The sequence below is a fragment of the Pholcus phalangioides genome, unplaced genomic scaffold (genome assembly GCF_987345545.1).
Source record: "Pholcus phalangioides strain wild (caught in Gottingen) unplaced genomic scaffold, Ppha-v1.0 ptg000001l_1, whole genome shotgun sequence".
Taxonomy (NCBI): domain Eukaryota; kingdom Metazoa; phylum Arthropoda; class Arachnida; order Araneae; family Pholcidae; genus Pholcus; species Pholcus phalangioides.
The window spans coordinates 18,914,476-18,930,455 of NW_028301594.1; the positions used below are offsets into that span (position 1 = coordinate 18,914,476).

Here is a 15,980-nt window from a genome sequence, read left to right on the forward strand (position 1 = left end):
ATTCTTTCAGTTATTAAAGCAAGTGATAAAAATGTTATGCAAGTAGATCATTCAACATCACAGCATCAGTTTCATGTAGATCTTGTATGATGGACAAGTTTTTGAATCACACTTTATTTGCATGATAAATACACTCAATATTATGCTAATTTAAAAATAAATACACATGTCTGCAACTCCCACTGAAAAATAACCATAAGTACTTAATATATTTTATATAAAATGTCAATCTATTTCAGGTAATAAAACATGTTTTGTGAAATCATCACACTTGTTCAATATTTCCTGCAAAAAAAAAAAAAAAAAAATTACTGTTCTAATGTATGGAATATCTACATATTAAATATGAAGATACAATAAAATCTCTCATATCCAACCATTTTGGATGAAAGTGGATATATTTATATAGAATGCTGGGCTCCCACTTTTCGATAAAATGTTCCATTTTTTTTACCAAATCCTGTCAACAAAATTTGTGTAATTGATTTTAATTGAGGAGGGAATCATCGATATATTGCCAAATAATACAAATGTAGTAGATTGCAATTAAGGATTCTGTCAAAGCAGAAATAGTATAGTTTTTAAGGTTATTTGTGTGTGTGTGTGTGGGGGGGGGGGTATATGTGGACCATTTGGTTTATTAATTTTTCTTTTACTTAGTTTGAGGCTTCAACAAGTAGAGTAGTCATTAAAAAATTCTGTCTGGATGGAAAAAAATAATTTTTTATTTACTACTTCATGGTCTTGGACAGTTAACTAACACACACATTCATCATTCAAAATTATAGTCCACATTTTGAGCACGGGAGGGGGGGGGGGGGAAACAACAGTTTGCGTAACAAAGCAGTTGGGTACATAGGCCTATTCTAGGTTTTGTGACTCTGATGATACCCAATAACATTCAATTGTCTTCTTTATTTTTAGAGCATGCAGAGGCATAAACAATATTTGCAATGCTCAGCAAAGAGCTATAAATGAGTGCTTCATTTGTCAAAAATGATGACACTGGCATTGAACGCTAAAGTGAAATGCCCTTTAAAACAAGGATGGACAATGCAATAAAACCATGTGGTTCATCTTGACTTATTTACATTGGACCCTGTAATTTGCACTGTGCTTTTGAAAGTGATCTCGAGAGAGCATCATTCTTGAAAAACTTTCATGTCTTCATAATTTGTAGTGCATTGTCGAAGAGAGCTGACAGATTGGACTGTGGGAGACTAAAAAAGAATAATTTATATTGAGAGGTGACACAGAAAAGAATTATTTGTGGTTGCTAGAAATTGCTTTTGGCTTGAGTCAATCTTATAGGATACTGAAATAGTGCTATAAAATTTTAAATGTTTTTACGTAATTTTTTTAATATTACACTATTATTATGTTGTCTGGGAGGGAGGGAGAGGGGTGCCCTCCCTGTCCTACTTTTTTAATTTTTTTTGCGTGGGGGCCCTGAGAATGTATATGAGATAGAGTTGTGAAAATTGTCGACAGGTGACCCTAGTATAGGAAAAACAACAGTGGAAATTATCTTGATTGTGTCTTTTATAGCCATTAGTTACATTGAGTTTTCATGCTTAAAAAAACTTCATAAGGAAAAACATGTTAAATAAATCTCGCATACATTCTGCCCTTTTTTTGTGGTTATGCCATCTAACAGCAGATCTTATATTCCCCCCTCTACCAATAATAATAATAGTTCTGACAATCACAGATCTTCCAACACACCTCAGTAAAATAATTTCATTTTTTTAAGTTTTTTTTTTACAGAATTGCTACCATTTTTTTATTAGAAATGTAAACTACAGAATAACTGAATATCAGTTCACCTATAGAGAGTTTACCTTCTAGAGAGAGGTTCTTAACTTTTTGTGTTTCAGAGACCTTTTGTGCGATAAGATGAAAGATACCTTGTCCCAGTACAATGAAGGCCACAGACCCTTTAAAAAATTATATTCAGTATGGCAATTAAAACCAATCTAGTTAATTGTTTTTCATCTAAGCTTCTCTCTTCTGGAAACTCTTGACTCCTGGTCAAGTCTAAATCTGACTACTGCTACTACTTTGCCATACATGCACCTCTCAATCATTCCTCTTGGAAATTTCTAATGAATTGATAACATGCACGAAAGTGTTGTGCATGTGTGACCCTAAAATATTTGTTGTCAGAATTATGTTTTTTTCCACGTTGTACCGGTGTCGACATCTGTCTTCTATGTTTGAAGTGAAAATGAAAAGGACTTGAACTTTCGTGTCATGAAAGTATTGTGTTAGAGGCCCAACTGCTTTCTGCGGAGAGACTTTCTCAAATGTGAGAACAGCTCATTTTCCCCATTCATGACTTCGAAAACTGCAGAAAACCAACTTCGGCCGACCATCACTGCCAATAGGATTCAAATTTGGATCCTCGAAATGCCCACATGACTGCACATCGACACCTAAACCCGTCTAGCAGCCAACATACTGGTCATATATTCTTTTATAGTTTATTAGGAAAAAGTGTCTAATATGTCAGCAATTTTAGGATTTCTCATCAATATAAATATGAAATTATAAAAAAAAAGCAATCATACTTTTGGAATGGCTCTTAATGAAGCTCCATTAGCAGCATACAGAATACCATTAATTTTAGATTTTGCTTCACGTAAAAAAACATCATCCAGCACCTGAAAATTAATTATTTTTCAGATCAAAAAGTCAGTGAAAGCAACTGGACACGTTTAAAAAGAAATACGATAAACATTTTAGGGTAAATCGAGAAGCTATCCATACTTAGAATAAGACAACCATAAGTATTCTTTATGGGCATTGTATAATATTTTATCATGTGTATATATTGTTTATAATTTTTGTTAATTGCATTTTTAATTGGGTTGCTGTATTTCTGAAATATATGACATCCATATTTTTATGGGCATCTTTTTCTCAGCCACCTCGTTGGGCACTTTGCTTGTTGCGGCGTTGTATTTGTATTTAAAGCCTTTTAAAATGAGGAATCACGAGAAATCAACTTACTCCATATGGCATTTTACATATGCTTCCATGAACTATATCAAATGTGAAACTTGGCACATGGGGGTTAGTTCCTGCATATTGCTCTTTGCATGCAAAATAGTTTGATAAAATGAGATACAGCCAATATGTCAGAGTTCTATGGGACATTGTATGGATTTCTTCTTCGGGAAATGATTGTAGTAAGAGCCTGGAGAAAACAAATTACACAAAAATTAAAGAGGAAAATTATAATAAATAAAAATATAAATAAACCATAATAATAAATAATTATCATGGTAAATCATTTGGTAGGCCATTTTAGTTTTTTATGGCTAACAAAGATTTTTTTGCTATATTTCTACCTCGGCTAACAAATATGGATTATACTAATGAATATTTCAGTAGACATGGATGCACACACTCAAATAACAGAGTAGCATTGCAAGCTGAAATTTCACAATTTTCTGGAAAAAATGAAACAATTTTTCATAGAAACCTATGGAAAATCACATTTTGGCTAACAAAGAGTTCAGAACAAATTATCTGTGCTAGCCAAGGTATTGCTGTACTTACAAAGAGAAATAAAATTTGAAAACTCACTTCAAACAACCAGCAGGAAAATGATGCCAATCTAATTCTCCAACTACTTTTTTCACGTAAGAACAGTTATGGTTGGAAGGGAGGAGAAAACTTGCAATTTCTTTACCAATAACAAAACGAACACCAGCCACTATATTTCTGGTATTAACCTGTACATATATAAGATTATCTTAGACCACAAATTATTTTCATACTTATCTTATTTGTATATAACTGAAGTAGTAAGAAAAAAAATTCACAATATGATATAATTTGTTTGTATAAAATAAAATTTCCCTTGTTGGAGTAAAGTTCAGATACTGCTTATGTTTTGCGGTGAATTTTTTTTATTTTAACCCTTAAATGCTTAGCTTTGAATATGTGCAAAGGGTTCTTCAGAGGTTCATTAATGCAGCCAGCTTGAAGATAAAAATTCAGAATCATGCACATAAAATGAGAACACATGCTTTTCATTTTATATTTTGAATTTGCTGATAGATGTCCCAATTAAAACAATTCCTTCTTGTTGTTGTAGAGAGCATGTGTGGCTGTGATTTCACTATTTTGTTAAAATGTTTTGTTTGCATTTCTTTTTATTTATCTTGAAGTTTGCAATCCAAAGTTTGAATCACAAAGAAAGTAGTTATATATTTGGAACGTAATATTACTTAATACATTTATTTTATATGTGATTTTTGAAGTTCTGTATAAGCAGTAAAATTCAAAATAGATTTTTTCAGCTTCCATAGACTATGAAAAATATTATCAGCTAAAAAAAATCATTTGACCCTCAAAGTGACAATGATGATATATCTTGCCTCGATAAAAATCTCTCATTTGACAAGCCTAGATATTTTGTAATGTTGATTTCTTGATGGAAAACTTTTTCCCTACACCTCTCGGTTTGCGCCTGTTAAAAATCTGAAGAAATCCCACTTTATTGAAAAAATATGGCATTTTGAAGAGGGGTTTAGTGATTTCTAATTGTAGATTAAGGGTTAATTTGAGGATTTCATCACAATTCACTTGAAAATGGGTATCAAAACAATAAAAACTGACAGTTCTTACCCCAGGTTCATGATTTATAGAAAGCTTTAGTGATGAATAAAACATGATAGCATTCCCCAGAATCTATTATAGAATACACAATAACAGGAAAGTATTTTGATACATTAACCATGTCCAGATAGAAAATACTTCATAATCAAAAAGAATACACATACAAATTTTGCACACACATTAAAATTTTTTTTCTAACTACAGCATGTTACCTCAAGAGACACATTTTAAATTCATATCAAAATTTCTAATAAAAATGATTATTATATTAAATGATCACTGAAAAAATCTCAAATCTTCTATTGAAACCTGTCTTTTCTCCCTGATAAATCACTCAAAAAAGGGAGACGGTTAAATTCAAACTTGCAGATTATAAATTTATTTATTCATCTAAAGTCTAATTCATAAACACAGCTTAATCATTTAAAATATGAAATTTAATTAAAATTTGGAAAAATATAGTCAAACTCTATTACAATGAATCTTGGGGGACTAAGAAATTTTGTTTGTTATACCGATCTAATAGGAAAACATCCTATAAGATGGGATCAAAAATTGTTAGTTGTAAGATGGATTCACTATAGCTTAGCACAGTTAGACTGTAAATCTATTTGGGGGAAGGTTTATTAAATTTATAATTACAGAAAAAAAAATAATAATAACTGGAAGATAAATTATTTACCTCAACAAAATCTGGTTTGTTAAGCCAAGTTTCATAATCAATACTTGGCAAATCCAGGTGATACAGAGCAAATCCAATCAATAATTTGTCCATGTTTTTCAAACCTTGAAGTTCACGTAAAATGTTTTCAGTTCTATACAAGAAAAATTTATGCTTAAAATATTTTATTTGAAAAACATATTTTTCTTATATATATTTATTATAGACCTGCATTAGATATACAATATATGTGATGAAACTTATACCACAATCCTTCAGGTATTGGCCTAAAGTTAGATTTCAGTAATGAAAGAAAAAATTTATTTTTTATATTTCCCAATAAAATCTAGTAATGTTACAATTTTCAGAATCTCACTACTTGCTTTAAGGCAGAAGAAATAACATGATCAATTTCTTTCAAAGTTTTGTACAGGTTGCTCTTCTTGCACTTTGCATCTACAAATATTGGCTTAACATATCCATAATTTACAATCACAGAGCACATGAACATCGGGACAGCTGAAATCAATTTTGTTACTACACCATCCAGTCTTTCCATTTCACCATTTCTTTCAGAAAAATCTAATGTTGATAATAACCCCTGAAATAATGGATAATAGAAATTAATTACCTTTTGGGTGAGATAATAATAGGAAGACCAACGTGTGTAGACCAAAAATTTCAAAAAGAAACCACGGCTAAACGCGTTTCAGAACTATATGAAGTTATTTCATCAGTAGCAAAGAAAGAATAGTAAAAATACTCCTTATAGCGGGAGTTACTCACTGTTGTAGACAAAAAGTCTGATTCAAAATGAACCGGCAACAAGAGTAAAGGAGTGGGAAAAAAAGAGAAATGGCAGAGCCAATCACAAATGAGAATGTGATAGTGATGTTGATAGAGGAAAAATAATTATTGTCGAAACTGTTGCCAGTTTTTTGAGAAGGGTGGTGTGCTAGTTAGGTCTTTGACCAACTGGTTTGTGTTTTTGTTGATGTGGAATGATTCAAAGAAGTCCAAGTCAGATGGTGAGGGGCATTTTTGAATAATTTTGGCAGAAGAGAAGTCAAATTTATGGTCAAAGTACCAGCAGTGTTGGGCTATGGATGAGCGGTTAAAGTCTTGGTTGGTTATGTATCTTCTATGCTCATTTAAACGGCATTTTAGGGCACATTTGGTTTGACCTACATGTGATAATCCATGCATTGGCATGAAATGCTGTAGATGCCCCAGTTGTTGAGTTTATCAATAGGATCTTTTTGTTTAGAGAAGTTAAGTTTATTGATGGGGGGTGAAAATCGCAGAAAAATTATATTTTCGAAGACTTTTCTTTTTAGACTTTCTTCCCACTTTCTCTTCCACTGTCTTTTATAAACTGTTTGCTGTTTCTTTACCCCCACACAACCTCCGGCACAAAAATATGCTTCGTTCTATACAATCAAGCAATTAATATCTGCTCCTCACCAATGCTACTTGTAGCTGAACTCAATATTCTAAAAGCAATAGCAGTTGATCATGGCTACCACAGCTCTCTTATTGATAATCTACACAGCAAACTTATTAAAAATACTTCCGCAACCAAACCTGAACACAAAAACTTGATCTTGCCTTTCTACCCAAAAAACCAGCCAACGCATTGCTGAAATCTTTCAAAAATATAATTTTTCTATGATTTTCACCCCATCAATAGACTTAACTTCTCTAAACAAAAAGATCTGATTGACCCACTCAACAAATGGGGCATCTACAGCATTTCATGCTAATGCGCAGATTATCATATATAGGTCAAACTAACGTTTAAACAAGCATAGAAGATACGTAACGAATCAAGACTTGAACTGTTCATTCATAGCCCAACATTGCTGGTCCTTTGATCAGAAATTTGACTTTTCTTCTGCCAAAATTATTCAAAAATTCCCCTCACCGTCTAACTTGGACTTCTTTGAATCATCCCACATCAACAAAAACTCAAACCAATTGGTCAACGACCTAACTAGAGCACACCACCCTTCTCAAAAATCTGGTAACAGTTTCTACAATAATTATTTTTTTGCCATCAGTATCACTATCGTGTTCTCGTTTGTGATTGGCTCCGACATTTTTCTTTTTCCCCTCCTCCTTTGCTCTTGTTGCAGGTTCATTTTGAATCCAACTGTTTGTTTACAACAGTGAGTAATTCCCACTATAAGGAGTATTTTCACTATTCTTTCTTTGATGAAGAAACTTTTCAAACTGATGAAGGAACTTCACATAGTTCCAAAATGCATTTATCCATGTGTGTGTGTGTGTTTTTTTTTTTTTTTTTTTTTTTTTTTGCAATTTTGGGTCTACACACATTGGTCCCTAGTATTAATGGGTAATAAATAATAAAACATTAGAAAATAATTTTATCAGTAATTTGATATACATGAGTGATTCTCAACCTTCTGATTAGGCCACATCCCTAGCATCTAGGAATATGGGCATCACACTCCTTCAAATAATCATTACATGTGGAATCAAAAGTTGTTCCACGGTATATTTTATCTCATACCCACTAAGATTCCTTTCATGCTTCCCTGGTTAACATTTCAAACTAGAGAAAAGCAAAATTCCAAACAAATTTTATGAAAATTTCTAAAAAAAAAAAATACATTATAACACTATCATATCAATTGGAACATACTTATAATTAGTCAATATACATGCCCAATCACTTCTTTTCATAAAATGAAACAACAAATTTCTATGAATTTCAGCTTTCTTATATATGCTATCTTTACAATACTTTTATTTTAATTAGTCTCAGTATAAGAGAATTTATATCGAAAAATTCAAAGGACATACTTTTAAAAAAAGGCAGGTTGAGGTTGAATCCAAAAGACCTTCCTCTGTCCAATGATGTTTCTATATGGTTTCATGGAAAAAGTTATAGTTCATAGTTATATTATAGTTCATAGAAAAAAGTTACTATATATGAGATTCTGATATTAATGTAAAATTACATGTTTATTCACAAAAAATACAAAAAACATACAATTTATTACAAGTATTTCTTTGATATGGTTTTATTGTTTTAAAACCTAATTTTGGAGCTAGCAACATTTATTCTGATAGGGCACACAAATTTTTATTTTTAATATAAAGTTCAAAAGAAATCCTGAAAATAATATTTTATTTCAAGTAATCTGTTCATTGAATTATGATTCAGGTAATCAAAATGGACATTGACCGTTTACAAAATATTTGAAAGAAAAAAAGGTTGTAGAACAAAGTAAAACAAATATTATATGGAAGTTGAATTTTATCATTGAGACAGCCCCTTACTATGATGTCAAGTTCCACTCGAAATGTGAGAAAATGGCTTATTTTATATAAAGGAATCACATGGTTGTCTACTATACTCTAGCAGTTTGGTTCCCCTTCCCAAAATAAATTTCTGGCTATACCTATCTGATACGTTGGTGACATTAAGTTCACAAGGTTTTTTTTTTCTTATTGGCTCGTGCAGAAGCTTATTTTAAGAAACAAGGAAAATTTTCAAATCTTGAAACTATATAAAACGAAAATAAGACAAGATAATTTCTCTAAAGAATTTTTATAAAATATTTATTGTGCTAATTTAGCATCAATTTTATCAATCATAATTTTTTTTATTGACATAATAAATTATAATTTAAAAAAAAATCATTTTTTAAAATCAAAATAAAATATCAACAAAAATAGAAGAAAAAATTCAGATACTTGCCAGGGTATTAATAAAGTTTGCAGATGGAAAAGATCCATTATTTTCATAAATAATGCCAGGAAGGTCCCCAAAAAGAAGAAATGGTGGAAGATCACATGCTAATCTACAAATAAAAAAATTAACAATATCAAGTATTTGAAAAATATTGGAAGTATAATATAGAAAGCAGTAAATATCAGCCAAACTAATAAAATCCTTTCATCATCATCATTCCTTTAGTTAATTGAAAAAATTAAAATACAATGTTTTAACAAGATCAAAAACATTACTTCACTTTTGATGTAGTACTTACTCTAGTTTTTAAATCTACACCAGGACTAGAAAAATGAAAAAAAAAAAAAATTAGGGACCCACACAAATTTCTTAGGAGCTAAGTATTAAGAATAAAACAATTATAAAAGAATAATCTTTTTTTCATTTTCCCAAGACTGATGACCCCATACTTATGTGACAGTACACATATTCATAAAACTTTTTGCGGTGTTTGACTCCAATATATTAATCACACATAGAAACTTTCAGGCTTCAATGCCAATTTTCAGGTCACCAAGACTACTCAGCACTTCTGGGATTTGTCAAAAGCTTTTTGGTCTACATATAGTTAACAAAATCATGTGATAGCTTTTTATATTTTATCTAAAAAAAAATTATTCATTCTTTTAGTTTGAAGTAAATTTTACGCTTTCTTGATAAAATTACTCGGGCATCGCAAGTTAGCATATCCAAATCAATACATAAACTTAAAAATAATAAACATGCACAATTACAGTCACTCATAGAAAAGTTCTATTTAAATTTGTGAGAAATCAAATTAGAAATAGCAATAAATATAACTTTACAAATCAAATAAAGGCACACCGTTAAAACACACAATTCATTGGATAACACACTCTTAAAACTGAAGTAATGATTTTGTTTGCTTTAGATTCATGAATGTTTTCTACTGGAAAGTTTAAAAGATATGTTACGTTCAGGAAGAAATAAGTTAAACAGAAAAAAAAAAAATTCTTGTCCTACTAACCTCATAAATCGTTTTGTGAGAATTTTCACATGCACATGGTGAAACTGATTTTTAGAAAGCCTTTCTTTGGCAATAGAATATGCTTCAATCATCCAGGGATCAAAATTGGTTTCTATAGATTGTTTTCCAGCACAATCTAGTAATTGATGCAGATAATCCTTCAAATTAGCAAAAAAAGTAAATGAGTACAAGCTACAGTTCACTGTTTTCATGCACAAATTTTTCCTTCATTGTGATTTTTGAAGAATAAAAAAAGAAAGATAAAATTAGAAATAGTTATCCACAAATTCATGCATTTACATATGCATCATTCTGACCTAAATTAGTCAAAAAAAATTATACATAGGGTGTATATTCATATACAGGGTGTTCTGTTAATGGACTGACAAACTCAGAGGGTTGTTATTAAGAATCAAGAGGAACAAAACTTGTAATGGAACATGGTGTTGCAAACCATGTTGAGAGTGTGAAAACTGAGAAAAATGCATGCAGGCTCTGAGTCCAGAGGAGATGAAAGGTGGATGTCAGTTGATCGCTGAATACATTCGTGAGTTCGCTCACCATATTTGACGTAAGCTGTATGTGGTTCATGCATGATGGTGATCCTGCACATTTTTCCTGCAAATTATTTCCATAATCACCTCGATGTTATATATATAACTTTTTCCTATGGGATCACCTTAAATCACTCATTTACACAATGCCCGTGGACACACTGGAGGATCTCATAGTGTGGATTGTCATTGCTGCGGCAGACATCAAAAGCATACCTGATATTTTCGAGCGTGTCCAGGAATTTTTTTTGTCGTTGTAGACTGCAATGACGTCAGCGGCCACCACTTCCAACAACTCTGGTAATAATTAATCAAATAAATCTTTTCGTAGTTATTATTGTACTTTTTTTGTTCTAGGGGGATGTCAAAACCTGCATGCGTTTTTTGCACTTTTCACCCTCTCAACGTGGTTTGAAACACCATATCCCATTGCAATTTTTGTTCCTCTTCATGTCTACTAACAACCTTCTGAGTTTGTTGGTCCATTAACAGAACACTGTATGTATGTATGTATATATATAATGAAATATGTGAAAATTCATTGTTTAAATGTGAAAAATTTAAAACAAAATTGATGATGAGAAAAACTAGAATTTAAAAGCATATGAAAATTGAAAATTTTAAAAATGAAATTAATTGAAAATTCAAAAATTAAATTAATTGAAAATTCAAAAATTAAATTAATTGAAAATTCAAAAATTAAATTAATCAAAGCCAATGTCTCTAATAAAATATGTATATATATATAATTGATGTCAACCTTTGACGTTGAAAAAATTTAGTTCAACTATGTTAAGAAATGGACAAACCTGACGTGGCATTTTGCCTGTTTCAGCACTTCAATTGATATTTATGCTTGACACTGGCAACATGTTCCTTCTATTTTGGTAGCTTGTTTTCAACAAGCACTCCTCGTTTTAGGACAAGCACTGATACTCTGAACAATTTTTTTTCTTCGCACTCTTAAAGCAAAGCAAAGTATTCAGATGAAACATCATTGCAGCTTGATGTTGCAGTCAAGAAATGGACTGCAACATTGATTCCCCCACCCCCATTTTTATTCCCCTTCCCTCCAACTTAGGATCAAATCACCTTAATCAGCACACCTTCTGGTTACCTTATGCCAGGAGAAAGACATTTCATGTGTTTTGCAACAGTGATAAAAACTGCTTTTCAGAAATAATAGAAGCCCCTAGACTAAAATGTGTGGTAAAGTAAAAATAATTTTTAATTTCATATTTCTCAACAAAAAAAGTAGCTATAAGACATTTAATGAAAACCACTTGTCTCTATTTTCATGATGAAGAGTTTAATCTATTAAATAATTATTAATTATCAGACAAAACTATCTCAATGACTATTTTTCTCCACCTTTTCTATAAAAAAATTTGATTATTTGGCCCTACATTTACTTGCGATGGTGGATATGTTCATATTGTTATAAATAAAAAAAATTCTGGGAAAAAATTTTGTTTGGCTATAAATTATTGATAAAAAAAATTTTTAATTATAAGAAAGATGAAATATGAAAAAGTACATTGCTTAATGCTATTAAAAATAGGAATATAACTTTTTTGTTTTAAGACAGAGAGAGAGTAATCATTTAAAAAAAAAAATTAAAAAGGGGCTGGAGATAGCCAGGAGAAAGACATTTAAAAAAAAAATCGTTTCAAGTGAATTTAAACAAATCTATTGATGAAAATTTTTTATATAGAACTGGAAAATTTCAGAGACAGGGCGGCTATAAGTAGAAAATGACAGAATAAGTTCTATACCCAATAAATTTCGTGTAAATTGCTGAGGACCTTTTTAAGTGAATTTCTAAGAATGGCCCATAACTAAGCCCCAAAAAAGTAGAAGAAAGACTTCAGGGGGAATGCAAAGAGACCTTGAGAACAAGAAGAGTTGAACAAGCTACCAAATCGTGATAGATGATAAAAATTTGCATTTTCTACTTAATATTGTTTAGTATTTCATGCTAAATTGCAGAATCAAATTCATTAAAGCAATGACATTGTTCTGAAGGGAAAAAAATGAGATTCAGTCTTGCTGTGGTTGGAAAGTAAACAGAATTTTCGGTTTTATTCTATAAAAAAAAAAAGGTCTTTTTGCATTCCCCCAAAGTCATTCTTCTACTATTTAGGGCTTAGTTCATCATGTCCTGGAGCATGTTGTATGGTTTTGGAGACCATACCCACAAAGGGATATATAATTGGTTGAAGGAATACAGAGAAGAGCTACAAATGCTCTCGTTGGTAAACAGGGATTGAGCTATGAAGAAAGACTTGCTATTTTTAATATGTTTATATTGAAAGAATGCAGATGTCTGGGGACATGACTAAAGCGCTTAAAATTTTCAACCGGATAGATGGATGAAACATGAGTTATTCATTGTCAATTTACTTTGGCAAGGGGACACCATCAATTGGTAAGATCCAATTCTAGGTTGTGGTGTTGCAGGAAATTTTTCTCTAATAGGGTTGTGAAAGAATGGAATTACCCTCAAGATTGTGTGAATTCTAACAAAATTGACACATTCAAAAATAAATATGATAAATATATTGGGATAAATCGAGAGAAGCTATCCATACTTAGATACAACAATATAAGTTTTTATGTGCTGGGTATTTTATCATAATCATTTCTTTATATTCGTTTTATTTTGGTGTGTACTTGTTTTCTCATAATAATTGCTCTTATTTTAGGTTGCTGTGTTTTAGTTATATTTGACATCCATATTTTTTATGGACATCTCTTTTAAACTACCACATTGGGTTTCTGCTTGTTGTAGCCTCTGTATCTTGTATTTTCAGTAATCTTGTACTCTATTAGAAGTAAAAAATAAAAAGTGAATTCATATTCTAACCTGAAAAGCACCTAATAGATGTTGCATGAATGATGAAGGTTCATTCTTTGATAACAGAAACTTCAAAACAACACAGCAATTCTCTCTCAGAATATTTAAGCTTCCACTAGTTTTCCAGTTTCGCAAAGAACACCAATTATTGAGGCAAGATAAAAGATAAGTTTGCCTAAAAGCAATATCAAAAATGTACTTCTATGAATTTTATATCTCAAAACAATGTTTATTCTGGGTAATTATGCCATGATCCAGAAGAATAGAATATAATACATATTTTGTTTTAAACTGCATTATCTTGTATTTTAACCTCTGGACCATGGCATAGCAACTCAGAAGAAACATGGCACAGTCATAGTGACGCAGACAATAAAAATTTCTAAAAATTTTGTCTTTATTATACAAATACAACTTATTAACTGGTATTGCTTCATAAATGTATATTTTTTCAAACATACCTTTCACTATCTTTTAAATAGTCAGAATATGTTGCAATACCGCATTCATATTTCATCCAATCTTTGAAAGACAGCTATTAGAAAAATAAGAGCCACAATGAAAAAATCGTGGTTTACATCAAGGTGCATAAAATATCTATTCAAAATTTAACTAACACTAAGCACAGGGAATCTATCACACAAACACATACATGTTTACAAAGATGGTTACAAAAAAGTTGATACACTAATGGCACATAATTTATGCTGTACATAAATGAATAATAAACTAACCAAATTCTATCAGCAACCATTGGAATAAGACACACATTTCTCTCTTAAAAAGGAATTGAAAATATAATTATAAATGTGCATCCACAGTATACCATTTGTGGCAAATGGTACGTGGAATAACAGGAAATTTCTATTACTGTCATTTACAGCTTAAAACTAATGGGGACGGGGGGAGTATTATATCCTTTCAGCAATAATATATGGTAGTCTCCCATATAGTCTACAGCAGCATTATATAGTAAAACTTCAATTAACCGTCATTCATTTACCCATCAGTTTCTGTTAACCATCATCATCATAAAAAGTAGGGAAAAACAATCCCAGGTTTTATGGTTCAAAAATATAATATCACTGCTACGGTCTGTACAAATGCCACCGGCTATCATAGATTACCCTTGCTTGTAACTGGTAAATCCAAAAACCATGTGCTTTCAAAAATTTAAATATCAATGCATTGGCCGTGAACCCAAAAAAGTGCCCACAATTGTACCCAAAAATGTGCTTGGATGGGCCAAACAGTTTTTTCAGAATGATTCCACAACTTTTTCATGCCTCAAGTTGGAGCTCATATGACCGAAAAGCAGTTGCCGCAAGAAGCACTGCTATTAATGGACAATGCCCTGACACACCCGTCTTGCGAACTCAAAAGTGATGATGGCAAAATAACATGCCTCTTTCTCCCAGTGAATACAACTGCAATTATCTAGAAATGAATTACCTTTTGGGTTAGATAATACAACTGAAAGCCAATGTAGTTGAACCAAAATTGCAAAAGAACCATGGCTATAAGCGTTTCGGAACTATATGAAGTTCCTTCATCTGTAGCAGAAACAAAATCCTACGAAAATACAATTTTTTGGTAGTTTTCACCCCCGTCAATAAACTTCGCTTCTCTAAACTAAAAAATCCCATTGACACACTCAACAACTGGGGCATCTACAGCATTTCATGCCAATGCATGGATTATCACATGTAGGTCAAACCAAACGTGCCCTAAAATGCCGTTTAAATGAGCATAGAAGATACATAACCAACCAAGACTATAACCGCTCATCCATAGCCAAACACTGCTGGTCCTTTGACCATAAATTTGACTTCTCTTCTGCCAAAATTATTCAAAAATGCCCCTCACCATCTGACTTGGACTTCTTTGAATCATTCCACATCAACAAAAACACAAACCAGTTGGTCAAAGACCTAACTAGCACACCACCCTTCTCAAAAATCTGGCAACAGTTTCTACACAATAATTATTCTTCTCCATCAGCATCACTATCGCATTCTCGTTTGCCATTGGCTCTGCCATTTTTACTTTTTCCACTCTCCTCCTCTACTCTTTTGTTGCCAGTTCATTTTGAATTTGACTCTTTCGTCTATACAACAGTGAGTAACTCCTGCTATAAAGAGGTTTTTTTCTTTGTTTCGACTACTGATGAAGGAACTTCATATAGTTCCGAAACGCATATAGCTGCGGTTCTTTTACAATTTTGGGTTCAACTACAACGGCTTTCAATTGCAGTTATTTAGCCTATGAACCAGGGCGTAATTGAAAATATGAAGCAACGTTACAGAAAAGCTTTTATCGAATGCTTTCATCTGATGATTCCATAATTGTCAAAGTATTTTAGAAAGGATACAACCTGAAGGACGCTACTTTCAATGTTGCCACTACCTGGGCTGACGTTATAATGAAGTTTGTATTGATCGTTTTGCAAAATTAAATACAATATGTATGCATTATTCACTTTTAAAGGATTTTCTTTTCATTTTCATCCCAAGTCCGCAGTGAAATCATGT

The 15,980-nt window shown here is 31.7% G+C and overlaps 1 protein-coding gene across 3 annotated transcripts in view; it reads right to left on the bottom strand.

Annotated features, from left to right (window-relative positions):
• Positions 1-72: 72 nt before the first annotated feature.
• Positions 73-15,980, bottom strand: part of LOC149090019 (uncharacterized) — a 46,457-nt gene continuing 30,549 nt past the window's right edge. For 2 of the 3 annotated variants that reach the window (XM_089231995.1, XM_089231996.1), the window contains 12 exons: positions 13,911-13,984; positions 13,459-13,624; positions 10,039-10,196; positions 9,018-9,120; positions 8,117-8,176; positions 5,674-5,891; positions 5,312-5,444; positions 4,639-4,701; positions 3,592-3,740; positions 3,013-3,199; positions 2,571-2,663; positions 75-285 (listed from right to left, as the gene is read on the bottom strand). In XM_089231995.1, coding sequence (XP_089088121.1) covers positions 226-285; positions 2,571-2,663; positions 3,013-3,199; positions 3,592-3,740; positions 4,639-4,701; positions 5,312-5,444; positions 5,674-5,891; positions 8,117-8,176; positions 9,018-9,120; positions 10,039-10,196; positions 13,459-13,624; positions 13,911-13,984 — 1,464 coding nt within the window. In that variant the 3' untranslated portion in view covers positions 75-225. Of the gene's footprint in view, positions 286-2,570; positions 2,664-3,012; positions 3,200-3,591; positions 3,741-4,638; positions 4,702-5,311; positions 5,445-5,673; positions 5,892-8,116; positions 8,177-9,017; positions 9,121-10,038; positions 10,197-13,458; positions 13,625-13,910; positions 13,985-15,980 lie in introns of all 3 variants that reach the window. The other variant, XM_089231994.1, reaches the window with a different exon arrangement.